Consider the following 27,356-nt stretch of genomic DNA (forward strand, 5'->3'; position numbering starts at 1 on the left):
TTTTTACTTTTGCAATCCTGAATATAACAAAAACATTGTCTGAAATCATAGACAATGCTCTTTCTATTTTGACTGATCTAATTATGTATCTTTGGATAAATTAGCTAATCCATGTGTATGGTTTCTTGGGGGGGTGTTGGGGAGATGTTGGGATAGTGTCTCATGCTGCTTCGGCTATCCTGAAGTTCAGTGTGTGACTCAGACTGGCCTTGAACTTTTTTTTTTTTTTTTCTGCTTCTCAATTCCAATTGCTGGGATTAGATGTGAGCTCTACCACATCTGACTCACATACCCTTTGATCTTAATTTCTTCATTTATAATAAGGATAACAGCAGTATTCACCTCATATTTGTTAAGAGATTTAAGTGAGGTAATTGATGGAAGAGCCCTAGCTTAGAATAGCTGGTCAGTAGTGGGAGTTCTTAGACAGTCACCAAGAGCAGAAAGGACTTGTGTGTTTCTGCAGACTTGAAGAAGTAAACAGTGGGTGTGCCCTCTGGAAAGGGGCTTTGCTGAGAACAACTGGCAGCCATTCTATCCTGTCCTCTGGAAAAAGCAGGCATTTCCATTAAGTCTTAGCCCCAAAGAGAGGTCAGCCTCATTTGTGAAAGGCACAGATAAAGCAAGAAGGGGGCACATTTAATTTGAAACCCAGGTGATTATACTGTTGACAGGAGCTGGGGAAGGAGAAGAGTACTCCATGTCTTAGAGAATCTTGAGAAAATGCCTTAACAAATATATAAGAATCATATATAATTGGCACACACTTTGTTTGAATGCAAACACTGCTGTTAAAGTGGTGCTTAAAAACAGTTTGTTGGCCTTCTCTCCGTACAGGAGAAACACTCCTCTCGTTTACACTACTTACTTGCTTAGCAAACCCTTATTTATCCTATGATGCAAAGCATAATCTGCCCAACATCAGATCCTGAATTAGTGGAGTGTGAATTAATGGAATCCTAGGCGGTCTCTCTTCAACAACAGTGTCAAGAATGCTCTAGAAAATCACCTCTGCCCCCCTTTCTCCTTCTTCCTGTTTTTTATGCTTCATCGGCGGTGGGAGAAGATGGGCTCAAATACACGTTCTTAGGACATTTGAATAATTATTTATTGAGAAGCCACAGTTTCCCACACTTTTACAACTGTAGGCTTTTATATAAGGCAAAAAGCAAGATGGATCCACTACTTTCCACAGAAAGAAACAGCTCTACAGCAGACCCCAGGGTCGCTCAGTTACAGATCAAAGTGCAATGTACATGACAGATATAAAAAACAGTGTGGAACAAAATAATTGAAATTATGGTTACAGTCTACTGAAGGAAATATCCATATCTTATTATAAATACATTTGTAGTCTAGGGTTGTCATTTCAATAGGTTTCTTTTTACATATACAGTTACTGAAACAGAAAAGCAAAATGTGACATTTACTAGGATAAATGTTCACAGAAGACAGTTGGTCTGAACTTTGCTTGATGCCGTGTCCTCATCAGATGCCCCCCTTGTTATGACAATTAAAATAATCTATTGATATGTTCTTTTTTGGTGGGGGGAGCTACATGAATAAATGCCAAGCTGGGTCAGTCAGGACAAAAGGAGTCCATTGCTTTCAGCGTTAGGCGATGAGAAAAGCTGAAGTTGGCTGTTGAAACCATGACTTTTCCCCCTTCTCATAAAACGGAAACTAAAACCAAGCAGATCTATGTGCTTCAATTAATTTATTCATGTATGCATTTAAATACTTGGTGCCCACATACATGAAACAGAGACATGAAAACACTCAGCTTGCTTGCTCCCATGTCCAGTTCTCATCAGTGCATATGTAGTACGGGATGAGGCATCATTTTGTTCTGCTAACAAAAGGGACACACCTAGCAGCTGAACTATGTGTTCTCTCCATGAACAGTGTTTAAGAATGGGGTTCCATATTGCTTGTAAACATAAAGACACAGAAACCGGAAAACCATGGACCTGAAGGTCATCTGCTAATCTTGGTACCACAGAGCTAAAATGGTAATTATATTGGTGAATGTCTCATGGGCATGGTGGTTGACAGAAAATTCCCTAATGGGGTTAACTAACAGACTAAGGACATGCATTGATTACAGGACTCCAACCCAGGGGACTTTTGGACCCAGAGAATGGTTTAATCATCTTCTTCATCTTCCTCGTCGCTGTCCTTCATGCTGATGCCCTGCAAGCCCCCACCTTCACTCACTGATGCGGTAGCCTCCTCCACAGTGAGCCGGTTTCGGATGGTCTCATAGGTCTTGCTGTTTAAGGTGGAATCCAGGACCCCTTGCAATCGGAAATCCCTATAGGTTTTCTATGGGGAGAAAAGATAAAGCAGTAAGGAGGAGCCCCTCACCAAGGTGAAGAGGGGAAGGATGCAAGGAGGCTCACGCGTAAGAGTCATGACTTTCAGCTAAGTGTTACATGGGATGGACAGAAAAGTAAAGAAACAGTCACTCCATTCAGATTTTACTTGGACTGAGAACGGCGACTCAACCAAATGACAGAAAATGAGAAACCGTGACAGGATAAACTGCACTAGATGAGACAAAGCAAAGAACATAAGCTTGTGTTTATTCAGTTCCACAAAGGGAAGTGCGCGAGTTGTTTTCTTCCTCCCCCGCTCGGGTTCCTTCTCTTAGGTTATTACAACAACATGAGCGACAGTGTAAGGCTCTAACATATACGTAATGAACGTGCCAGTTGATCATGATATTTTGTGATTTCTGTTGCAGTCTGGTCTTTAGAATTTTTTGCCTGTTATAATTGTGTGAGCCACGTCCCTCTGCCTCATCCATGAGATAGACATATGCATGTTGGTATATGAAACCTATTACGGGCCGCCACAGTGACGGGCAGGATGGAGCGCTAATGCCTCGTCAATATGTTGCCGGCAATGTGACTCATAGCTCATCTCCGTGGGAAAGATCTGGATCCATTTCGTGCACAACTTTATGTTCTCGGGAAAGAAATCTGGCTCTTTCCAGAACAATGGTTGGTATTGCTGTGCCACGAGCTTCTTCTTTGTTCCTCATTGGTGTTAACTGAACATGACCAGAAGCATCCGGCTATTGTCTAGCCCATATATTTTTTTTAAACAGTCTTTTTCTAACTAGAAGTTTTCTCATCACACTGCATATCATTTCAGCTACTAGTTCTCTACTTTGGTGTACCTGTTGATGCAGGAAACTTGATAAAGGGGAGACAGAAAGAATGGCAAGGTACTTCAGTGTGACCCTCATTGTGATCTGTATTTGTACTAGTTTATCTAATACAGTTATGAGGTCACTGATCCCAAGGTCAGCGCACTTTTACAGTCACAGGTTGTGGTGATTGTGGTGTTAATCGGTGAATGCAGTTGGGTTCCATAAGCCCTTGATTTGAATAGCTACTGAGCTCTTGCTAATATGAAGGAGAGCTCAGCTAACCTTTACCCAGTGTTGGGCGCAGGAACATAGCTTTCTGGATAGGGAATGAATGGATGAATGAAGGGAGTGTCTGTTGGAGAAGGAACACTAGGGATGAGTTCCTGTGCTGGGAGTGGGGACTCTTCCTCAGGCCCCTTGGAGTGCAGTAGTTAAGCTGAGTGCAATTCTGCAGAAAGTAAAAGTCCCTACCCAGAGATAATTCTGTGTTGTTTCTCTGTGGTTCATGACTGTGTATATATTTGCTTTTGGCAGATGGCAAAAATTAAGCCACATTAAGACATATTTTTATTTTAAAAAAACATTGCTGATTTTTGACACAGGTTTAGAAATATCAGTTATGAAAAGATAATTCGAAAACACTAGATTGTGATATTTTCTTTTCATGTCTACCCAGTCAGATAAGAGTCAAATAGAAATCGTCTCTATTCTACACATATTAAAAAAGAAAAGAAGAAAAAGAAATATTTATACTCAGAAAAGGAACTCAGAGGGTCTGGCAATGCTTAGTGAAGTTGCCTTAAGGAACTGATTTAAAAAAAAAAAAACAAAAAACCTAAGCTGAGCGCGCCATTCAAGCGCATGTATTTCTTTTACAATAGCTGCAGTCACTTACTGGCTGAAACCTTCTGCAGGGCGAGGCTTTGTGAGATCAAATGCAGATGATAATAACTCCTTAATTACACACAGTGGAATGGTAATTGGGCTTTAGTCAGCACTGAGGTAGAAGAGCACCTTCAGGGGGATGGGACTAATCCAAAGGAGACCAAGAAGCAGGGGAGATTTTTGGCAAACTGTTAAGAAAATTCAGCTATGCTTATTACTAAAATATTTTAATGGAGATTTTTTGTGCATTGAATGGGAGTTTTTGCATACGAATGTTTTAAAAACCCTCTATGTCGAAGCATCAAATGGAAACTGAAATGATCAAAAACCGTATTTACCCCCTTCTGTGATCTTATTATTTCATGTAAACCACTGCGATTTCACGCTGAAATAATTATCATTAGTCCATGGCACACACATAAGAACAGGGGAAAAGAGCTACTTTCGGGGTATGTTACCGCACCTCTGTGATCCTTTACATTTGACTGTGTACGCGCATTGTAAGAGAAACAACTTCAATTAACTATGAGAACAATATTGATTTGCATTCTGATAATGATCACAGAACATGTTTAGAAATAGCTGGGGGTAAATATTTCCATTAAATTAATTGTGGCAAAATTTTATTTAATTAAACCATAAGTGAAATTGGTGATTTATGCAATTAACATAAATTCTGCCCAAAGCAAGCTTTCAAAAGTATAATGCAAGGGCACAAGAATGTCTGTGACATTTTGTGCATGGCAAATATATACAATATTTTTCCTATAAAAAGAATCAATGCCTACCTGTCTCTTTTAAAATTAAGCTTGCCCCTTTGATGTCTCTGTAAGAAATTAACAATGCACCACAAAGGAGTTTTATAGGACTTTTTTGCATTCAATGCTGTCTTAGAAATCATCCTGTTGTGTGTGTAAGCAGGCAATATTTGTGTTAAGGGAGTCATGCTGCTTGCCAATGAAGCGCATTTCAGTAAGCTACTTGCAAAGAAGAAGCTTTGTTCTTTTACCTTTACCATCCTAATTAGTGTTTTCAGTTGATAAATGTGAAGCTGTAGGTCCATCCGGTCAGTCAGCCAGGTGCAGATGACGTTCATGGAGCTGTTGTACCATTGCTGAAAAAGAGACAAGAGTTCTCCAGGCAACACGTCATGGAGTGACTACAGGGCAGGGAAGGGATAGGTCACATCTGAGCACCTGTTCTGTTCTAGAGGAAACAAGACAGTTAAAGAGAATTGCAGAGCCCAGAGACCATGAGCATCGCGTCACACAAATGAGGTGCTGGTTCAGTCTAGACCAGGGCAGTGTGGACTTGGGATTGAACCCGGGACTCTTATGCTACACAGAGTGCATGCACGGTCCATTTCTGAAGACTGCCTCTTGTGCTCCCCATTCTCATCTGAATTGGTCCATTTCACTCAGTTGTGATTCAAGGCTTTGCTAGTTTCCTAACGCCATTGTCTCCAGGGCCAGAAGAGGGACGGGTGCCTTCACTGGCACTTACCTTTGAAAACTCCCAGGTAGAGAGCGGGAGGAACAGAGGGGTGTGTATCTACCACCATTTGTCTGACTGGGGCATTCCTACTATGGACAGCAAATAAAGATTTCTCTCTAAGGGCCAAACTGTTTTGGGCAGCATTTAAGTACCCTGCATTAGCTGTGCAATCTGTTTTAATCTTAGCAGAAAAAATATGAAATATAAGAGGGGGAAAAACAACTCTCTACAAATGAGCTCATTTCAAGCTGTTGAAATCATACTTCCCCTTATGGGGGTTAAATTTTGCTTCTTGTCTGTGAAAAATGCTTGAAGCTGTGTCACTTTAGACTGCCACCCCTGTGGTGCAGGAAGTCTCTGGTGCAGTATAATTTTGCAGTACTGCTCATATATTCATAAATCTCACTCAGAGACATATGAACAGTGTTATGAAGTGTCAGTATGAAAAAAATCTAATCTTTTAAACTTCACCAGGTTTCATTACGCTCTGCCGCTTATACCAAACAATTTACAAATAAAATGAAAAGGTGTGGATGGACCTATATATTTATTTATGTGACATCTATATGAACTGTGCACAGAAAAGATGCAAAAACAATAAAATAAAATAAAAGGAGACTTAGAGAACTGAGACGATGCATCCGTTCACGCTAACCAGCGTGTGCAGGAACACACGCATCGCACACCAGTGGGGATTCGAAACGCATAAATAAAAACATGTTTCTGATGGTAACTCCACCCTTTCTCACCTAAAGATCATCCAAAATCAGTTTATGCCTAACACTCACAGTTTTTCTGAAGCCTTGTTTCTGACTTAATTTCTTAAAAAAAAAAAAAAATTAATTTGGGGTTTTACTCGCAAGGTAGGACTGCCAAGTTTCACCTTGCAAGAAACTACAGAGTCGCAGCCATGGAGTATAGAAGCCCTCTTTGCATCTTAGCTAGGCTTCTTCCTCATTGGAGCCAAGTGTGGCTCTCTTTGGAGCCCAGCCGCAGCAGGGACCACGCTACCCCAACTGAGGCAGCGCTGCGCAGCCTCACAGCCAGCCCCTGCTCTTTTAAAGATCATGGAGGAGAAACACTCAGCCATAGGAACCTTCTGTCCCTCCCCAGGAAGCAGGCGGCTGGGGGTGGGGATTTCTTGCCGAGATGGGCAGGTCACCCTCCAGAGGGTGTGTGATTGTTGGGGTCAAGCTGCTTCAGGCATGGACAGGTTTTCCCCTCTAGGGGTGAGAACATTTTTCTGAAACTTTCTTTCTTAGGGAGGGGTAGTAGTGGTTGTGTGTGGAGGGTGTTTTTGGCACCTCCTGCCTCAGGATTCTGTGTTTGCTGTGTCGACATCTGGGTTTATTGTGAGGCTCTGGGGACAGGATGAGCGGAGGACCACAGGTGACCATGTTGCTTTAAACTGCCTCAGAAGCTAGGGGCACACCGGGGTTCACGTAGGCCTCAAGCTTAAACTTTCCGTACATCACATGCAATCCACTTTACTCCAGGAATAATTTCCCCTATCTTTGTCCCTCCAGACGTTGGAAGGTGACCTTTGAGAAGCTCAGGTGACTACATGGCCAGGCATACATGCTCATGTATCCATCTTGTGATGGATACATGTCTGGGACACAAAAGAGAAGTGTGGCACTCTGGCTTCTAGGCAGAGGTGGCATTTTGCTTTGGCTGTGACAACAGGCAAACCGGCGCTGGCTTCTATCCCTGCCAGCAAGCCTGGTGCAACATGCCTTTTCTCTTTACTGAGAGACGCGCCACCTTTCAGGAAAAAATATAGCACCCCCTTCCATTTCACATAGGCAGTTCTCACTCGTGTAAATGGCTTTTAAATAGCACGATAAATAAATAAGAATTAAAAATACAAATTAAAAGGTAGACTGATGTCAACAGTCTTGCACTGCTGAGGAAGGCGAGGGAGGAAGTGCATACAGAGGGGATCAACGTATCTGAGCACATTCCCACCCTAGGAGCAAGAAAACCCTGGAACATCCATGCTTCTCCTGAATCTCACATCTAGCAGGAGAAGTGTAAAAAAATGTATGATGCCCCATTGGCTACACATTCAAAGAGGCAAAAGGGAGAAAGTGAGTCCTTTCCAAACCTTATGCTCAGTAGATGGAATCGGAGGCACTTTCAGATGCTGCACAGCCAGTGCTAACTTGGTTTTCCAGCATGGGCGTCAAAAGGCATTTAGATGTTGGAGAATGATGTAAGCATTGCCTTCTAGAACTTTAAAATGTTAGAGGTGATGGAATCTTCACAGTAGCCATCGAAAGGGAGGAAACAAAGGCCCAGAGACAGGTAGTAACTTTTTCAAGATCACGCAGGAAGTGGGCATCTCCAGCGTCAGCACTATACTGAAAAAGATGGTCATCTGCAGTTTGCCTTGTTTTGTGGGTACAGGGTATGCTGGTCACTGGAGCCAATCTGCTGCAGCCCTCTCCAGCTCTCTGGCTGGATTACTAAACGCAGGCCCCAAGAGGAGGGTTCTCTCGGGAGCCAGGCTTGCTGTGTTTGATGTCAACGCTAATAGCAGATTTGTAATGATTCTTTGAAAGAGGAAATTTATAAAACAGATGACATTCTTCCAATTTTTGTTTTGTCTTTCATTCAGATAGACCTCTTCTGGAGCTTTTTTAACACCTGAGCACTAAAATTTTTGGTACCATGTGCTTCAGACCCAAGGAAGGAGAATCAGGAATTGACAATCTGCATTGGATATTTCGAATATTGTCATGACTTGCTGTTCCTTAATTTAGGGCTACTGATTTGAAACTTCCCAAACAATGCTGCTTTAATCTTAAAACACACCAGAGAAGTAAATTGCCACTAGACTGGATTCTTTTAAACTATATCCCCCATGCAGTCATTCTGGGAAGATTGGAACATAAAGGGATGCTCATTGTAGCTCTGACCTGTGGGCTAACTGCAGCTGAATCTAATGCTCTATTTAGAAAGCAGCTAGAAGGACAATGGACTGTTGCCTGCTTCCTCTTCCCATTCTTCTCTTCTACCACAATGCGACATCCCAGACCTCTTTTGTCAATCTTATTTTGAGACAGGGGCCTCACTAAACTGACCAGGCTGATCTCGAACTCACTTCTTAGTTCAGGCAGGCCCTGAACTTGCAGTCTTGCACGTGGTCTCCAAATAACCAGGATCACATGCCTGCACTACCCACTTGGCCAGTTTTCTTCCCCAACCATCTTTTGTGTCATCACTACTCAAAGTGGTCCTGCCTGATCTTAAATGCTCATGCTCAAGGGATCATCCGTGTCAACCTCCCAAATGCTGGGCTGCAGGTTTGCACAGTGGTGCCTGGCTTCATTGCTTTTTAGTATGAAGAATTTAGGGGTGCTGGTACTAAAACACATCTGAGCTTGCGACCGTGAGTATGGACTTTCATTCTTAGAGACCCAGTTTACCATTCATTTGTCTTTTATAGGGTTCTTCTGATGAGTGAGTAAAAGAATGCTTGTGAAGCACTCATGCCTGTACTCAGTATACAGCAACGCAGATAGCACCACAGAGCATTATTATACCCCAGGCCTCACTGTTTTACCTCTGCTTCTCAACCTAAAAGATAACAAAATGCAGGGTGAGGCGGGGTGTGTGTGGGGGGGTAGCTATCTGGAAAAGCCATGTGGTGGAAGAAATGATTCCTACAGGGAGATCTTGGAATTGTATGCCTAAGCCTTGAAGCAACATATGGCTAGCTCCAAGCAATGGGATTCTATTTAAACTTAGGAAACTACCTTTCCTTCATGAAGCATATTGTAAACCGATATTGATTTATGTTGAAGCTCTGAGTTAAGACGACTCCAGAATGAGTGACTTTTCAAAGCTTGCAGGCTGAGGTTCAGCATCAGCTTGTTTGGCCGCTTAGCTGGATAGCCTCAAATAAACTGCTTAACTCTGTGACCTTCAGTTTTCTTCTCGGGTTAGCACCAGTGCCAACTTCATAAGGCTGTTGTGAGCATTAAGAGGTAATTTACACAGGGTGCCTACCAGAGTGTGTGCCACAGAGTAAGCACTCAAAAAAATGGCTTTCACTCATAGAACATAGTTATTGTCTTGATTCGTTTCTAGCAGAAGTGTGGGTCACTGATAACCAGACTTCCCAAGTCACGTATTCTGTCCTCAAGCTCACTGACTTTTGTAGGGCAATCCTGCCATGCAGCCTGTACCCAGAGCGATAAGGGTTGCTATGGCCAGGATCAGGGAGAGGTAGTGAGAAAGGTCATGAGCGGCGAGGATCACATACTAACATCACCAAAAAAATCTGATATTCATCAAGGATTTTGGTACCTCAATTTTGATCACTTGTATGTCTTAAATATTAAAGTGTGTTGTTGGGGCTCCCCATCACTAAACCCCGCAATGAAGAAGTGACTCCAACATCTCTCTCTAGGTCTCCCTCTTGGTTTCACTGTGGAATGGATGGAAGCTTTATGCCCTAGAAAGTTGAAGTGTTGACAGGCAAGATGAATAATTAACGCCTCATGGAAACTCAGCTTTCACCCAGGGCTGGGTAATCCCAGTGAGCAATACAGTGGCCTTTGCTGAGGTCATACCTTCTGCCACCATAATTACTACTCAGATTCTCTCTTTCTTTCTTTATCTATTTAAAACAGAGTCTCTTCATACATGAATAACAGACCTTCGGACTGTCCTGAGCTTGCTCAACCAGACTGGTCTCTTTCTTGTAGTCATCCACCTATGCTAAGTCTTAATTATGGTTCCAATGCTTTGACATTAATTTGATGCCTATGGAGACGCTGCTGATAGTGGTACATTTGTTTTTGGAGTGAGCCACCTTGTTGCAGGGGAGTGGCAGCAGCAACAAGGCACAGAGGCTGAAAGAATGTTCAGACATAACCTAAAGATCATTTATCTCCTTAACTTATGCAAACACCTTATCAGACCAGGGGAGTCCATCACTTACAGGTACTTGTCTTTAGTACCTGTTCCTGACAAAGCATTACTTTGTGCAGAATAATGCTATACAACCCTAGGCACGCACATAGATAGTCACATGAGTGTGCACACAGCAACAACAATGAAGTGTTCATGGAACACGAATTCCTCATTATGTCCAGATCCTACACAGAATACAACAAACGTCACACAGTTTAATTGTTTAATTAAGAAAATATGAACAGCCCCATTTTGTATATGAAAAAAAAAAAGGACGTACAACTAGTAAACACTGAGGTAGTTTGGAGTTGCTTGTTTGTTTGTTTGTTTGTTTTAACCACCAAATCAGTATGAGTTGTTTTACTCAATTCAGTTCTGGTAAGAAGGTAAGGACTGACCTCACAGAATCAGGGTCAGATCTAGGTTCTAGGTGTTTCGCAGCCCAGCTGCTAAGTCCGGAAACTTTCTCAAAAGTGTGTGGCTAGGATAAGGCTGTTGGGTCTGTTTTCACTGGAGCCCAGGCTTGTCTTAAGGTGGAAAAGAATGCCCATTTTTATATGCTTACAAAGTTGATACACAGATAATGGGGACCTGAGGGACCTGCCAGGGAAATCTGCTTGATGGCTTTAAAGAGTTCGTGGAAAGACCACTGTTGCTCTTAGGAGAAATGACCTAAGCAGCCTGGATGAGGAACATCATTTCTTAGCCTGAATGAGCATAACTCCCCACTCTCCTTTGTTCCAGATAGGTGGGTAACTCCACAATTGCTTGGGGGAGAGAAGTTCCTCACTGGGGGCAGGTTGTTTTTAAGGGAAACATACCTAGAAACACACAATGCCTTGAATTTTCCTAACAGTTTACAGACAAAAATATTATAACACTCAACAAACGTTCAGCCCTGGAACTGCGTCATACACTACAGAATTTTCAGTGAAGAGTGAAAACAAAACAATAGAACTCTTGTATATATAGACAGAATGTATTTTCTTTCTCATGAAATATAAAGCATCACCAGAAAGCACTTGGGGAGGGTCACTTTGAGCAAAAAAGTCTCAAGCCAGAAAAAACTGCCCAGTAAAAACCCTAGCCCTGGTGTTGCCTCTTTCCCTCTCAGGATAGCCAATGTAGCCCTGAACTTACAGTCTTCTTGCCTCAGCTTCCCAAATTTCTGGAATAATAGGCATATACTAATAGGTCCAACTTGCTTTCTTCTCTAAAGGAAATTTTATTGATGTATTCTCTACTTACTGTAGTACATGGCTTTTATTAGAACACATGTACATGCATGTATAGATTCATACACACACACACACACACACACACACACACACACACCCCACCCTATGCCATAATTGAGGATAATGTTTAGCTCAGTATCATAAAGAGGAAGTCAGAAAAATTATAGTGTTTGTCCCAGGATTAAGAACCACATTTTCTTTGAATGAATACTTGTGCTATTGTCAAATACATCCAAAATACACCCAGTATATTCTGTCTCAGGGATAAGAACAACTCTCCAGTGTAAATACATTTCTTTAAATATGTACTTCCTTTGAAACTGGTATGTTTTGAGGTATATATGCAGAAAAGCAAACCAGTGAAGGTTCGGACAATTAATAGCTCAACTGTCAACAGTGTGGTTGTTAAATTTTACCACCACTCATTTCACCCTAAAGGTGAAAAAAGTGAGACTCAGTGAAATAATGTGACCTAGGAACTAGGAAGCAACTGAACAAAGACTCAAGGAGTGCAGTCTGGGGGCTAACAGGATGCACTGACCCCACCCATGCTGTCTGCTTTGTGACAAATTCATGTTCATTTGTGCTTCAGTTTCCTCATCTAGCATACAGAGAAATAATAAATGCTGCTGAGTGCTGTTCAGTCAGTGTGTGTAGAGTGCCTTCAACAGTTCCAGGTATAGACTAGGCTTTGGCTAGTCTTATGTGAGCCATGCTGTCCTACCCTGTTTCAGAGCTGTTCTCTGAGCAGCTTCCTTTCTTCTGAGAATGTGTGAATAAACAGGTTCTTTGGTGACTAGCCTGTGTCTTTGGACTGGAGAGGCACAGGGAAAATCTGGAGGATTTCTAGTTTTTACCTGGAAAGTACCCTTATCCAGCCAGGCACAGCCATACACTGAAACAGGCTCAGCACCTACTGAAGAAATGGTATTTTCTGTTGGCAAAGAATCAAAGAGGAAGATGATACCTGACCATGCCTGTGTGACTAAGCTCTTCGCTTTGTTTTTTGAGACAAAAGTGAGTTGTTATTAGTTAGAACAAAAAGAATCCCACAACCTTTTAAAATTGCTGTATTGAAATACTGTAATAAAATATTTTACATTGAGGTTTTCAGTGCATATTTATTCCTTACAATTTGGGTAATTTAAGAACCTGTGAAACATATCTTCCAGGCTTTTTAAAATTCTACCAAAGTCCCCATGGCTTTGTTAAGCTACAGTCCACTGGGCTGCTTTGGGTCAAGCAGTCCCAGGAATTGGGTGTCATTCAAAATCCTGATCAAAGATTCAGAGGGTAGGAGAAAGAAACCCAGCTTGTTCAAGCCATCTCTGCCAAGTGGGCAGAGCACTAAAAGACTGCGTGTAGTTCATAGCAAGTTTTTGGATTTGTCAAAGCTCCCCAAAAGCTAAATCAACACCTTCTAAAAGGGCATATCATCCAAATGCTGCGGGAATGGGGACACTGTGGAAAGATGCAATCTTTTGCCACACTCGAGTGTTGCTGTAATTCAAGATCCAATCCTCCCAAACAACTGCTCTTAGAATGGGTATTTCCCAGCCATGGCTTTGGGACGCTTGGCTAAAAGCATAAAACTATAATTGGACACCCAAGTTAGAGGTTATAGACCAGCAGAATGACCTCAGATGCTGTGTCCTTTGTAATTGAAGGTGGGTTGTGGTTTTCTCCTGTCTACTACTGCAGTTCTTTGGATGCATAAAAACCTACCTTGGTACATCTTCACCAAGGTTATCACAGCTCTTCAAGGTGGGTGCTTACAGGCACTGCTGTGGGGCTCTCTGGGAAGGACGACATTATGGTCTCAAGCACTGGAACTGAGAGGATCCAGTTTCTCGCTTGCTATCAGCCTCTTCTCATGAGGAAGGAGTGATGCAGAATAAACAGTTCTCTAAAAATTTTATTTTCCTACCTCCCTTTTCTACAGAAACTTCCATAAGAAGTTTAGCATTTGAGAGCAATATTAACTCTCTTTAAAGAGACTTATATGAGGCCAGGCGTGGTGGCACACATCTTTAACTCTAGCACTTGGGAGGCAGAGGCAGGCGGATCTCTGTGAGTTCAAGAACACGCCTTGTCTACAAAGCAAGTTCCAGGACAGCCAGGGATATTGCAGTTTATTCAAGACCAAATTTTAACTCTTTATACCCAAGGCATAGAGAAATAGCCTACCCTAAATAATTTGTTAGCATCAGTATTACAACTGAATGACTGAAATGATGAATGGTCCAAATCCGCACTCTTGACTTCAGTCACTGCTACCTTCAAAATCTTTAGACTCGTCAGCACTAGTTGTATAGGGAGAAACACAAGCAGAGGTGAGTCTCCAAGAATCCTTTCTGAAAGCAACTAGGCAGAAGAGTTTAAAGCTCAGCTTACAAGGCTGGTATCTGTCTCAGGAGGAGACTGTGCGAATGTGTGTGTGTGTGTGCGCAAATGTGAGTGTGTGTATCTGTATGTGAGTGTGTGCGTGCGTGTGCATGTGTGCATGAGTGTACATGTGTGTATGCGTGAGTGTGTGTGCATGTGCAGGTGTGTGCATGTGTTTATGTGTGTGTGCTTCTACATGTATGCATGTTTGTATGTGTCTGTTTGTGTGTGTGTGGTAAGGGTTTGGTTAACCTGTTCTCAGATTCAGTATACTATGCAAGCTAGTCAACATCAGACTATTAATGATTTTGTTGCTGCCAAATCCACCAGAATGTACAAAACACAACATGTCACAAAACCTCCTGTCTTCCCCGTCCCCTATGTCTCAACAAGGTGGTAGGTGGTCATGTGTAAAGATATGTGACTGCGCTGAAATTAGGTTTTATTTCCTAATAAACATGGTATTGCTGGACATAATTTGTCACCTTTGCATCAGAAAATGATGTTCAAACATCAACCCTCAGATATCTCCTTGAAGACAGAAACACCTCTGATGGAAAAGCAAAGGCTCTAAATGAAATTTTCCATTGCAAATGCTTCTTCAGTTATAATGCAAATTCCACTCTTCCACTGTTTCCACAAGCTGGGTAAGTGCTGTTATAGATCGATGAGCAGCCCAGCAAATACACTTCTGGGTAGTGATGTAAAAATCTGACAGCCAGGTCTCAAGGAGATGTTTGAGCACCTGTGATAGAGGGAGATTTATTTACAACAGCCTAGAGGTAGATGCAGCCCACTGTTGGTCAGGGGAGGTGGGAAACCAAGCGCCCTTGATCCATGCAGCCTTGACAAGGAGGGAAACCCTGTCATATGCCACAGATGGATGCACCCTTAGGACATTATGCAAAGTGAAGCAAATCAGTCACTAGTCTCAAAAGCCAGTGCATGGTTTCACTTGTACAAGGGATCTGGAGTAGTTAACTTCATCTACACAGAAAGTAGGGGGTGGTTGGCAGGGACTGAGGGAGGCGGCCACTGGAGGGTGTTTAAAAGTTCTTGCTGGAAAAGATGAAATGAGGGCTAGGGATTGACTGCAAAATCCCAATCCCAAATCCACTTAATGCTGTATACAGTGGGGCTCCAAACTTACTATAGTGCACTGTGTTATGTTCTTTACAGATAACACACACACACACACACAGGAAATACAAAAACTCGCTTCTCATACTGCAAAGGAAAGTGTGTTTAAGAAAAACTCAGCTACACAGCAATGTACATATTCTTTTTAAAAATTGTGTGTGTTTTATGTGTGTGCAGGCACATGCCTGTGAGACTAGAGGAGGTCAGGTGTCTTCTGTCAAGCTCTGCCTTTGTCCCTCGAGACAGTGGGCCTGGAGCTTGCTGTTTTCAGCTAGGCTGGCAGGCAGCAAAGGCCAGAAACCCCCCCTTTTCCTCTTCCTCCCAAGCGCTCTCTAATACTACAGTTGTGTGCTGTCTCGCCTGGCTTTCCACTTGGGTGCTCTAGATTTGAGCAGCAAGTGCTCTTACTCAGCAGGTCACATTCCCAGCCATTCATCTACATGTTCGAAGCTGGAACACCCATTCGTGCATTATAAAAAAAGAAAACAGTATGTATAAGATAAATATAGAGCATTTTTTTTCCACCCTCACAATAGAGACAGTTCTCAAGGTTAAGTTTTGGGAAGGCAGAGCATGAAGAATAGATCTGGTGGCATTTGCTCAGTCATTTATTTGGTTTATTTAAAACATGCCATGGGGTTGGGAGTGGGGTCAATACTTCTAAATCTATGAAACAGCAGTAACTGAAGTCCAGGACTGTGGTTCCTTAAAGAGGAGCGGGCCCAAGCAACAGAAAAAGACCCATTTCTTTCTTTCTTTTTCTTTTTTTGCGCTGCGTGCCACATCATTTCATGTATTTTCGGAGAGTCTCGCCATCCCTGTGCTAACGCCTGCCAAATTCTACTCTACCAAGCACAGGTTTGCTCAAGCGCCTCTCAGTCAGCCCTGAGACCCTGGTTGCCCGAAAGGGCAGTACCTCCCCACCCAGCATCGTTCACCACTACAGACTTATTGCGGTTTGGAATGTGTGTTCAGGAAGCCCTTATTTTAGGAAACAATTAAGTAGAATTAGGCTAATACTGCGAGGCAGGCAAAGCTTTTGCCCTTTGCTGAGAAATAACTCCTACGTGGAACATTTATCCTAATAAAAATCATGTATTTCTTAAATGCCTCAAAATGGTCTCTGCACCCAGCTTAACAATTAGCACCGCCCCACTGAGGAGAATTTACTCCCCAGGCACGGGGAGGATTATCTCCTCTCCCTCTACCAATGTCTTCCCTCAGCAGAAAACAGTGTGAGGCTCTGAGGTGGAGAGGGAAATTCCTGTAAGCAGGAATTTTGCAGGAAGTCTTATTTCCCATTGCCTCTTAGAGCACGGCCTTGTGGAACAGAAAGGCTGAGTTGCCCTGCCAGTCCCATTGGCCACATGGTGGATTATCTTGGGCCTACCAGTTCTTGGTCCGTAGGAAGATAGGCTTGGTGTGGCTCATTGAGGAGATTGTGCCTAGAGCTCCAAACGTACACCCCTTCACTACAGTCATCTTTGGGCCTCTGTATCCCAAGCTTCCAGCTCCTAGCCTAGGCGGGAAGTGACCGCTGGGCAAAGGGGGACACAGACCCTCCAGTGTGATACTCTGTCTCCTTGACAACACTCCAGCTGGTGGCCCGGGAACAGACTTAATTTCTTTTCTTCCTCTGCCCACCTTCCCAGGGCCATACTTCTTTCTTCCCTCATTTTCTAGACGCAAACGTTATGACATCCAACATAAAGTTGCCGAAATAGCAATCTTGTCTCTGAATATATAAATTGCAAAAATTGATATGAATAAATCTGCAAGTAGCACACTGATTGTGGCACATTTTATCAAAGAACTGCGCTCAGTTGCTCGGTGGCTTGGGGAGGGGTGGTGTCATTACACATAGAGAAAACATCTGCAAATCTCAGTTTCTTTACTTAGAACCGAATGGCGACATGACCTCCTGTTCCTTGCCATGAACCCTGAGTTCACACTCATATTTTACATGTTACAGGAAGCCACAGCTCGCCCCAGGGGTGCTGCAAACAGACGCGCAGAAGCCAGATGTAGCCCCCCTGCTCCCTAATGCACCTGAAGAAGCCGGCAACTCGACATTCAAAAGCTGACGTGCTTGTAGCTTAAGGTCACTTCAGATTTTGTAAAGAAGAGGACAAAACCAGGAATGCTTCTAGGGCTGGGCTGTCAGCGGGGAGGCAGAAGGATTACAAGAAACCTGTGACTCTGCCTCTTTCTGCCTTTGCTGGTAGTTTTTTTGTGTGTGAACAAGTGCCATACAACAGATTGAGCCTCGCATAAAGGCCTGAGACTGTGCAAAGGCCCCCCGCTGGGCCTCAGCTGTGCTTGCAATTAGCAATAGGCACGCAGTGATTATTGTTGGGGTAGCGGATGGCAATGCGAAGTGACAAGTTTTATGGGGGAAGTTGGGAGTGGGGGTGCTCTGCAAGTTTCTTTCTTTTCTCTTTTCTTCTTCTGAAAAACAAAACAAAAACAAAACCAAACCAAAAATCTCCCCCAAACTCACCTTTTCCTTTAGCAGGCTGACACCTCCCTGGAAGAGGCCCCCACCCAGTCATTTAAAAGAGTCTTAACAAAATCGTTCAAAGAATATTTCTCGGAGGGTTCAGAATAGGGGTTTTCTAGGTCAGAGCTTCCTTGCTGCCATATTTAATGTCAGAAATACCCATTTGCCTCAAATTAGTAAAGAGCTTGGAGTTGAGGGCAGGAGATTAAGCATACAAAATCACTCAGCAGGTGACAGTAGGGTGGATTTGGGGGTTGAGAAGTCTTTAAAACTGACTACAAGACATTATATACTTCTGACAAAAGAACATAGTAATCCTACCTGCTTGCTTTAACCACTGTTGTTCGCCTATTATTATATGCTTTAATGCTCACGAGAGGAAAACTATTGCTGATACTACTCAATTACCATAGTAACTCACACCAGTGACCTCTTATCACAGGACTCCCAGCCCAGCGGAACCAATCCAACAACTCCGAGTCTTTTTTCTTTCAACGGTGTCATACGCTTGGACTGAACATTCCAAACAAGCTACCCTACCCCTCCGTTTAGGATGAGAACTTGTTTCCAACTGTGGTAAAGGTCTTCCCCCTTTTGAATCTAAGGTGGTTTGAGGTCCATGGATCTGAGGCTGTGTGATGCCTTCTGTGAAGACACAGAACAATGCCCCATAAAGAGAAAAGGACATGTGTGCATCAAAGGCAAGAACCTCCCAGCTGCAGGGAGCGTGGAGCGTCCCATCCGGCCTCTAGCTATGGACATCAGAGTGTGGGAAGAAGCACGCGGGAGCTGCTTCTGGGGGGAATGCTACATTGTTTATCCCATTCTTGGGTATACATGCAGACAGAAGAAAATGACTGCCCGGAGAGATTGAACTGTCAGGTTGATAAAGGAAATAAAAGTTCACATCAGCACAAGCCTCCCAGCTCCTCGTTCCCCGCGTGTGTACGTGAGTCCAGCACACAGCAGACACTCCAGCTGAATGCTGCTGGAAACACAGATTCACTGTGGCAGCAGAGCAAATGCTCTGAGAAGTCCTGCAAAAGAGAAATCCCTTTACATTCATGCTTCTCCAAAGGGGTTTCTGCTAAGGGGACACTCTTCATAAGGTACTTAGTGGTTAAGATCTCTCAGGGCATTTGGGCGGCCTCAAAGCCACCCTGGAAAGAAGGTGTGTGCTGACATTCCTAACTACAGTTACAGTAAAACCAACGAAAGCGAAAGCAAACATTTAGTGACTACTGATGCCTCAGAGACGCTCCTAGGCAGTTCGTGCACACTAAACTGATGGAATCCTAACGGCCTCAAGAAGTAGGCACATTTGAAATCTGCTTTTTATATTTCTACAGTATGTGCTAATTATATGTAGTCATCCTCTGTGAAGAAAGGAAATACTATAAGTCATATGTAACAAATTAGCTTTTAAGTTTTATTACATTGTCCTGCTTTTGACCCTTAGAGAACCCAGAGCCCATGGGTTCTCTAAGCTGATAATTTTTTTTTTTTATGTATCTGTGTGGTGTCATTTAACACAAGGCAAGTGGAGACTAAGGCAGACTCCTTCACAATTATCCTATGTTTGAACTCTAGGTGCCCAGCCTTTCCACTGTCTCTTCTGATTGGTGCCCAAGTTCTACATCCCAAATAAAAGAATCCAGTTGAGCCTCCACAATCTGCTCTGCACTTGCCTGTGAGCACATGACTTCTGAAACAGCTGAGCGCCTTAGGAACTGAGCAAGATTCTGAATGGTGGAACAACCCTGAATGCAAGACAGAACATTGGCCCCAGACCAGCTGTTCTAACCCATCCCCCAAGCAGATCAACAAGACCTGTCACAGAGAAATCAGGACACACTCCAGTGGGGGCTGTGCTGTGCAGACAAGTTCGTGCAGCGAATGTCAGGGGCCGACACCTCACTTTTGGCAAGGAGACCATGGAGCTGCGTTATCTGTGAGAAAATGGGCTGTTCGCTAACGCACCTGGAAAGTGGTCTCAGTTCAGGCTGCTTACCACTCCACCAGCCAGAAACAATGAGCCCGACGTGATTAACGTCAGGCAGCGTCTACCCCGGCCTTCCCTGCCACCTGGGTCTTCCAGGGCAGGTGTACTCTTTGGGCATTAACGAACTGACCAATGTGAACAATACCTTCCTTTCCTGAGGCCTATTTTTCTCTGGATATGTTGGGGATTTAGTCACGGGCCTCACTGTGTATTGAGAAAATGGACCCCATGCTTTTAGCTTCTTTCCTCTCAAAGGAACCCACTGTTTTGAGAAAATGTATAGTTACAATCTGAATTCAGTCTCGATCATTTGAAGTTCAATTATGTTGAGAATGAAATTCTAGTTTTGGTGGCACATCCTGCTGCCTATTATCCATGTGAGAAGTAGGAATAATTTATCTGAACACTACTCTGCTATGCATACACAAAGATTTAGAAGAAGGACTCCTCACAGGAACCAAATTCAGATTATTCACGACCAGCGTCTGCCCACACCTCTGATTGCTTCGTAGGTATGGGGACGAACTGCATTTAGAGTTAGCTGCATTAATTTGCAGGCAGATTGACGTCAGCAACTGAAATGCAAATTTGCATACCATATAGAAATGATTATAGAAATCATACTCTTAAAATAAGGACTGTAACTCATGCACAGAACAGAACGATAACGGTGGGTGCCAACTTTTGTCCTTTTCAAACAAGGATGGTTAATCACATTAGGGCTAATTTCATTATTTGCATATTAAACTTTCTATAGTCATGAGTCATTAGATTTTGCCAGCCAAAGCCAAAGTTCTTAGGAAGATTCACATTAAGTTTAAAGAGTTGTGAGTCCGAGCTAAGATGGTTTTAATCATCACTGTGAGGAAACAGCTTGCATATTGACATAATTTCCATACGATTACATGGGACGAGGTCAGGTCCCGGCTAAGAGCAGTGGGCTAAGTGCACTCATTCAGGTCAAACCACACAGCTAGTTTCTAAGACGATGATGAAAGCTCACAAATACACCATCCAAAGCCCCAGAGTTCAAAGACATCAGAACCCAGCAACTCTAACTGGATCCAGAGCGCTTTTCCCAAGTCCTCCACAGTTTTAAAACTAGATCTGTGTCAACTTAGTGAACCCAGACTCTTTGGGAAAGTGATTTCTCATCTCAGAGATGGCCTGGTGACTTCCAAACAGCAGTCGACAAAGGAGAACTAGGGTTGGCAGCGGGCTGAGAGGGTGGTCCCACAGTTGGGACTCCAAAGAGAAGCCTGGCTGGGACCAGGCGGTAGGTAGGAGCTGAGGCTGTTTACTTGGGTGAGGGTAGGAAGGTATCATAAATCCCCAGGAGGAGAATTTTGGGTGTCTACAGCGCCGCCTGCGTAAAGGGGCCAGGAAGCAAGTTCTGCCACTGTGGCTCAGGAAAGTGCAAAGTGCTTTTTAAAAGTCAGCATGTACTTTCACCGTGCACAGCTGAGCTCTGCCTCCAATGGCGCCCTTTCCTCTTGCTTTATTTTTAATCTCAGGAAACCATATTCCCTTTTTGCTACTTCTCACTGCCTGTGACTCTGCCCTCCTCCCTCCCTCCTTTCTGGGAGGGAGGATAAGGGGGGAGGGGACCCAAACCAAACACATTTGCCAGCTCTCTTACCTAAACTCTACCCTGGGGGTGCCAGTCATCTCTATTTCTGTCCAAAGCACAAACCTCAGACCATTGTCCTTATGTAAGATAAACATTCAACCTTGCAGGGCGCCCTCAATATCTACAGATGGTTTTGGATACCCCAGCCAGGAGGTAGGAGGCCTGTGCCAGGTCCCCATTGAAGTGTTCAGATGGGTCCAGGACCCGGGCGCAGAGAGTTAAACCATAAATTAACTATGAGTTAATATATGCAGCCAGGATCACCCTGCCTTGTCGTCAATGCTTCCCTCCCCAAGTCTCTCTCCCCCTTCTTCTTTACAACCGCCCCCCCCTCAGAGGCGACAGCATAAGAAATTAAACACTTGTGGGTTCATTCGAAAGAGTGAATGAAATTGAATAAGCTCTCAGTACTTGAGGCGCACAGCAAGCGCCTGAATGGGGCGAGCCTCCTAAGTTGAATGGAGTGTCTTTTGGGACCAATTTGTCTCTTTTCACTCTTTATTCTTCTCTTTTTGCTGACAGATGCACAAAGGCGGAACTGCGCCGTGCAGCTTATCCGCATGCACCCACAGCAGCTGTCACTTTTGTCGAGCAAGTTAATCAAGCAAATGCCACCATATCCCACTTTCTATAAGGAACAACATGTTATAGACAGTAGTCTTGCTAGAAAGAGACTTTATTTTAACTTTGATTGGCTTGGTCTACCTCCCCCTATAAAAGCTCCCCCCCCCGAAAGGAAGCGGTGAAGGGAGAAACCCAAGCCAACAACTTAGCTATAAAAACGTTAGATTTAATAATAATATTGCACACAAGGCCAAAGACTCATTTTTTTTCATCAGTAGTGAGGGCTGGCGTGGTCTGTTTTTGTTTTGTTTCTCTCTCTCTCTCTCTCTCTCTCTCTCTCTTTAAGTGAGTAAGCTATTGTTGAAGCTGGACTATTGGGTTCTATCGCTCAAGTTATAAAAAGAAGAGTGGAGGGTAGGAATAGTACTATGCCGTGGATGTCTTGGATTAATTTGGCCCTCCTTCCCTTTATAAAGCAGGTTGTGTTATTTACATATTTCTTTTGAGACACCTCCTTGCCTGGCCAAGCTTACAAAGACCCGGCTAAAGACATAATGATGTCTCTTTGTACATCTTGCCTTAGCTAGTTCTTTAGATGAATGCCCAAATTTATTTCTAATGTGCACCAACAAATGCACACAGGCTCCGTCTCTGCAATTCAGTGGAGCCAAGTGGGAAGCCTTTGAAAGAATTCCCTCACGTCTGGACGGACATCGCCTGCTCTGCAGTCAATGCTGTTTGGTGGCCTTGGGAAGCCACAGGCTAGGAGTGAGCTTCAAAAACTGCGCGTAGCGCTGACCTCAGTGCTGGCCCCTCCCCACCCACTTGGAAAACTGAATGCTCAAAGCAGACGTATTTTGAATAAACAAACTCTTTAGAGACAATGTATTTAGACCACTTTCCACTGGCCAGGGGATTTGCCACATTCAAGAGTTGGCTGAGAGCTGTCTATCTGGGAAGCTCATAAAGCTACAAGACAGATCACACACTTTCTCCTTCTCTCTCATTTTCCTCCTTCCTTCCTCCCCCACCTTCCATCACCTTGTCACATTGTTTATTGTAAGCTTTGGCTAGAAATAAATTAAGGCAGGACTTTGGTGACACCTGATCGCAAATTTTCACACTGCTGACATTGTAGGCATTATTGGCTAATGGCCATGTAATGATTTAGTTGTAACCCCATTTGTATTATGCAGGGATTGTATAACCATAGTATTCTGTAATTTTGGATTACATTTTCCTGTCCTGTAAAGTGCTGCTAATCTGTGAAACTTCATCTCGCCATTGAACACTTAGCTATGTAGGTCTGTTGAAAGAATCAACAAGGTCTTGTAGGAAAATCTTGGGTATTGTTGCTTAATGATACCACTGTGTCAAGCTTTGCTTAGGGAACTCAAGCTGCTGGTAAACCACTGATCAACTGTCTGGGATGCAATGGCATTGTGTTACCATCACCTTCTCCCCAGTAACACACAGAACCTTATTCTTATGGTATAAAAGGCCTTACACAGAATACAGAGGGAGATACAGGCTGAAAGCTGAAACCGCCCCTCCGCTGGGCCTGTGCAGAGGGGGTTTTACAGTACATATGGTATGAGATTTCTTCTGCTCTCAAGCTCCTCTCAGCCCACTGCAGTGGTCCTTCATGGGATCGCCCATCTTTAGGCCCAGATTTACTTCTGTTTGTAGACTTGACCTTAGGGACAACGCTCTTCTATTTGGGAGGAGGCCTTTCCTGGTGGGAGCGGATTCTATAAGGGAGTCTCTCTGATTAGCTGTGCAACTCTCACTATTGTTGCAGACAAACCATGACTAACATGCCATGACTTCCTAGAGGGTCACTAAATCGCTATTTCTTTCTGTGCACTCCTGTGACACGGCGTAGGAAGCAGTGACTCTTCTGGTAAGAACCCTAGTGGATGAATGCAGGACAAACAATTGGCAGAATGGAGGCTTTGAGGGGGTGGAGAGCACATATTAGGATGTGGAGCTTTTCCTTTTCAAAATATGATTTATTGCTATTGTTGCTATTATTAGTGTGTGGATATGTGCTACAGTGCGTGTGTTGGGGTCAGAGGGCAATGCTGTGGAGATGCTTATCTTCACCTTTCTGTGGGCTTCAGGGAGCAATCTCACATTACCAAGTGGTAAGATCCACCTTGTCTGTCCTCTTTATTTATTTATTTTCTATTCTTCTCATTTCCTTTTTCCGTAAGACACCATAGCTATTAGGTGTCATATCTCTTTGGGTCAGAAAGGAAGATGTCCGGTTTAGGATAGACCACTTCCCGGGTGTCTAAGTTTGAGGAACCAATTGCACAAGAAAGTCACTTGGGAATCAAATGCATTCAAGTGCCCAGACTAGGATGTAGTACAGAGCTAAGCACCCAGTAAGTACTTGGCTTTAATAAAATGCAAATTATCTGTAATGAAGAGCTCATGAAGGGACCTCCCTCTAGAGCTCTTAGGAGAAGGTAAAGAAATAATATCTTTAACAAATAGTATGTTATTTCTAACATACCATCAAGAAAATGCACATGAAAAAAAAAAACTCTAAGTAATGTCATCATGGAACTTTTAATTAATTGGAATCTTTCCCCTTCATTCACTTGATCTTTTAGGAAAAACCTGCCCCTTTCTACCCTCTCCTTCAACGTCCCTCTGGAGAGCGAATAAGAAGTATTGAGAGTGTGCCTTAACATTTGAGACTGGTCTTGCTAAGGCACCTATGGTGTGAGGAAGAGCGCCGTGTTCAGATCCAGGGGCCTCCTAGCAGCACTGTTCTGGGAAGTGCACTCCTTGTACATCCTCACGATTGGAGAGTGATGCCTGGGGTCAAGTATGAGAAACTCGGACTCATAAGTGAGTGTAAGCCAGAAAAGGTCAGCCCTGCCTCAGATGCACAGGATGGTAGCAACCAGAATGAAGACATTTTAGGAAGTGTTTTGAAAGTGCTTGAATAAGGAAAGGCTTTCCAAGGAACCTTTAAGTAACTAAAAACAGCAAGTGGAGGTTGGTGAGGTGGCTCAGAGAGCAAAGGTTCTTGCCACCAAACCACAGGTCCTGGAACACAGTGGAAGGAAAGAACGGACATTTATAAATTGTCCTCCAGTTTTCACATGTATGCACTTTCACAGCAAACAAACAAACAAATGAGCTAATTTTATTTCCCACTAAATTAACCAGAACACTGCATTTTTGAATTCAAGTGAGGACTGTAGAAAAATCAATAATTATATCTCTGAAAGGCTGAATGACTGTTTTCAAGTTAGGGTTGGAAATAGAATGGAAAAATAGACTTGAAAGAGGACACAAGATACTGGAAGCAGGTCTTAGATGGGGCGTTTGAGTACCCATCTAACAAACAAGTGCTGAAGGATTGGTTGTCTATGCTGTCACCTGAAGATGGCATGGATGAAGCAGTCTACCTTGGTGGCTCCAGGGCTGAGACCAAATATCCCTTGATTCGAGGCAAGGGATCTAACTTTAAGCTTCCGGGGCTCTGATTAAGCTAATTCTGGACCTTGGATTTCCTTTCTTGAAATGAAAATAATGGTACGTGGTATCTCTTCCCAATATTTGCTACAGGGAAAAAAAAGATAAGAAGTTGTCTAGTAGAAGACAAGGTATGGATAGGATGAACAACAATTAGAAATGAACAGGCCCTTTGGTTATCTTTTACCCAAAAAAATATCTAGATCCCTTAGCTCCAGACCTGTTGCTTTTTGGGTAGATAAACCCTGTTCTCTGGGCTGTAGTAGGGAGTGTGGGAGGCTGTGCAGTGTAGGACTTTTACCATCTTCCCAGTAGAGGGCAGTAGCACCCCTGCCCCATACTAGCCAATACATGCTGGGGGACAAAGTCCCCAGTGATAGAGAACTGATTCTCAAAGCTAGCTATTCTTGGCCAGATTCAACCCTTAGAACTCACTCTCAAAACTGATCCCTCACCCCATGAGTCTTAGATTCATGGACACACAATATTCAGTAGAGAGCTGATAGAGAGCGTTGCTAAAATGGGAACTATATAAGGCAGTCTAATGCCCAGTTCTGGCTCGCTACAAAACACTGCATATTAACTAGAGAGTTAGGGCTTTGGGTTAAGGGAACAGTCAGTTCCTGCAGAGCAGCTACCCACATCCTCGGCCAGAGCCACCATGACTCAGTGAAGCTAGCCCTGTGCACGTTCTGAGAGACTTGCTCACAAAACAGCTTGAGGAGATAGCTCAGCCACCAAACTGCTTGTTGTATGAGCATGAGGGCCTAAGTGTGAGGACTGATGTGCAAGTTTGACCTTCACCCCCGATGTGCTCATGAACACACACATATGGACACTTGTACGCGTGAACACTTGCACATACATGCATACACACTTTTCTCTAAAGGCAAGTTTATAGTGCTAATAAGGATACAGTTCTGGGCTGGGTGTGCTGGGACACACTTGTCATTCCGGCGCTTGAGAAGTGGAGGCAAGGTTAGGCTCATCTAAATTTAAATGGTGATATCCTGTCTCCCCCAAAATGAAAATAAACAGAAAAAACTGAAAAGTCACAGAGTTAGGGCGTCAAAGACAATCCAAACAAAACAATGCTTCCTTGTTTGATGTTTTGGCCTCTGCTCCCAGTCCTAGGCTTGCAGAGATGTATAGCTCAGGCTCTGAGCCTTCTGTGGTCCACATTTTTACAGAAGAGGAAACGGGCCTGGGGAAGGACCAGAACTGTAAAGTTTGTGTTCTCAGTGCCTTTGTGATAGAAGGGGGCCAGCTCCTCCCAGATGTGATAGAAGGGGGCCAGCTCCTCCCAGATGTGATAGAAGGGCACCGAGCCTGGGACTCAGAGCATCTGAGTTGCTGTGCACGCACGGAGCTCCATGGGAACCGCACATGAGCGGGTGCTGAGTTCAAGCTGTGAAAATTAGGTGCTAATGACTCCTTGGTGTTTATTTTTTAGTCTCCAAAAAGATGGTTTATCATGAAGCTTGACAAAAGGACTTTTGAGACAAGTTTGTGAGCTATCTGCCAGGTAAAGTGCTCTTCAGAGTCTCTAGAGCCCTTTGCTGATGAAATGGCCGGAGATAGCTAATGATTTATGTCAACTCAAAACTCCAACAGTCCACGTTATGAGGACAAAGGATTTGTGTGGGTGGAGGCATCATTCAGAGAAGATTTTATTTATTTATTTATTTATCTATCTATTTATTTATTTATTTATTCAGTCAGTCAGTCACTGCACTGTGGACCCTTTGCGGGGTAATTTTGTATTGAGAGTGAGGTTATGCTGTGAGAAGCACAGATGTTTAGCTGCGGCTCTGACCTCTGACCTCTGACCTCTGGCCACAACAAACCATTACATTCCCAAACTCCAAGGTGAGACAGTAGAAAATGTCTCCAGATATGGCCAACTGTGCTCTGTAGAGCTAACTCACACCAGAAGGAAATTC

The 27,356-nt window shown here is 43.6% G+C and overlaps 1 protein-coding gene across 12 annotated transcripts in view; it reads right to left on the bottom strand.

The window, feature by feature from the left end:
• Positions 1-1,083: 1,083 nt before the first annotated feature.
• The window catches only part of Cadps (calcium dependent secretion activator), a 452,771-nt gene continuing 426,498 nt past the window's right edge, over positions 1,084-27,356 (bottom strand). For all 12 annotated transcript variants that reach the window (XM_060390975.1, XM_060390971.1, XM_060390969.1 and 9 more), the window contains 2 exons: positions 5,052-5,156; positions 1,084-2,325 (listed from right to left, as the gene is read on the bottom strand). In XM_060390975.1, the coding sequence (XP_060246958.1) occupies positions 2,146-2,325; positions 5,052-5,156 (285 nt within the window). In that variant the 3' untranslated portion in view covers positions 1,084-2,145. The remainder of the gene's footprint in view (positions 2,326-5,051; positions 5,157-27,356) is intronic.

The sequence above is a fragment of the Meriones unguiculatus genome, chromosome 9, assembly GCF_030254825.1.
Source record: "Meriones unguiculatus strain TT.TT164.6M chromosome 9, Bangor_MerUng_6.1, whole genome shotgun sequence".
Classification (NCBI taxonomy): Eukaryota; Metazoa; Chordata; class Mammalia; order Rodentia; family Muridae; genus Meriones; species Meriones unguiculatus.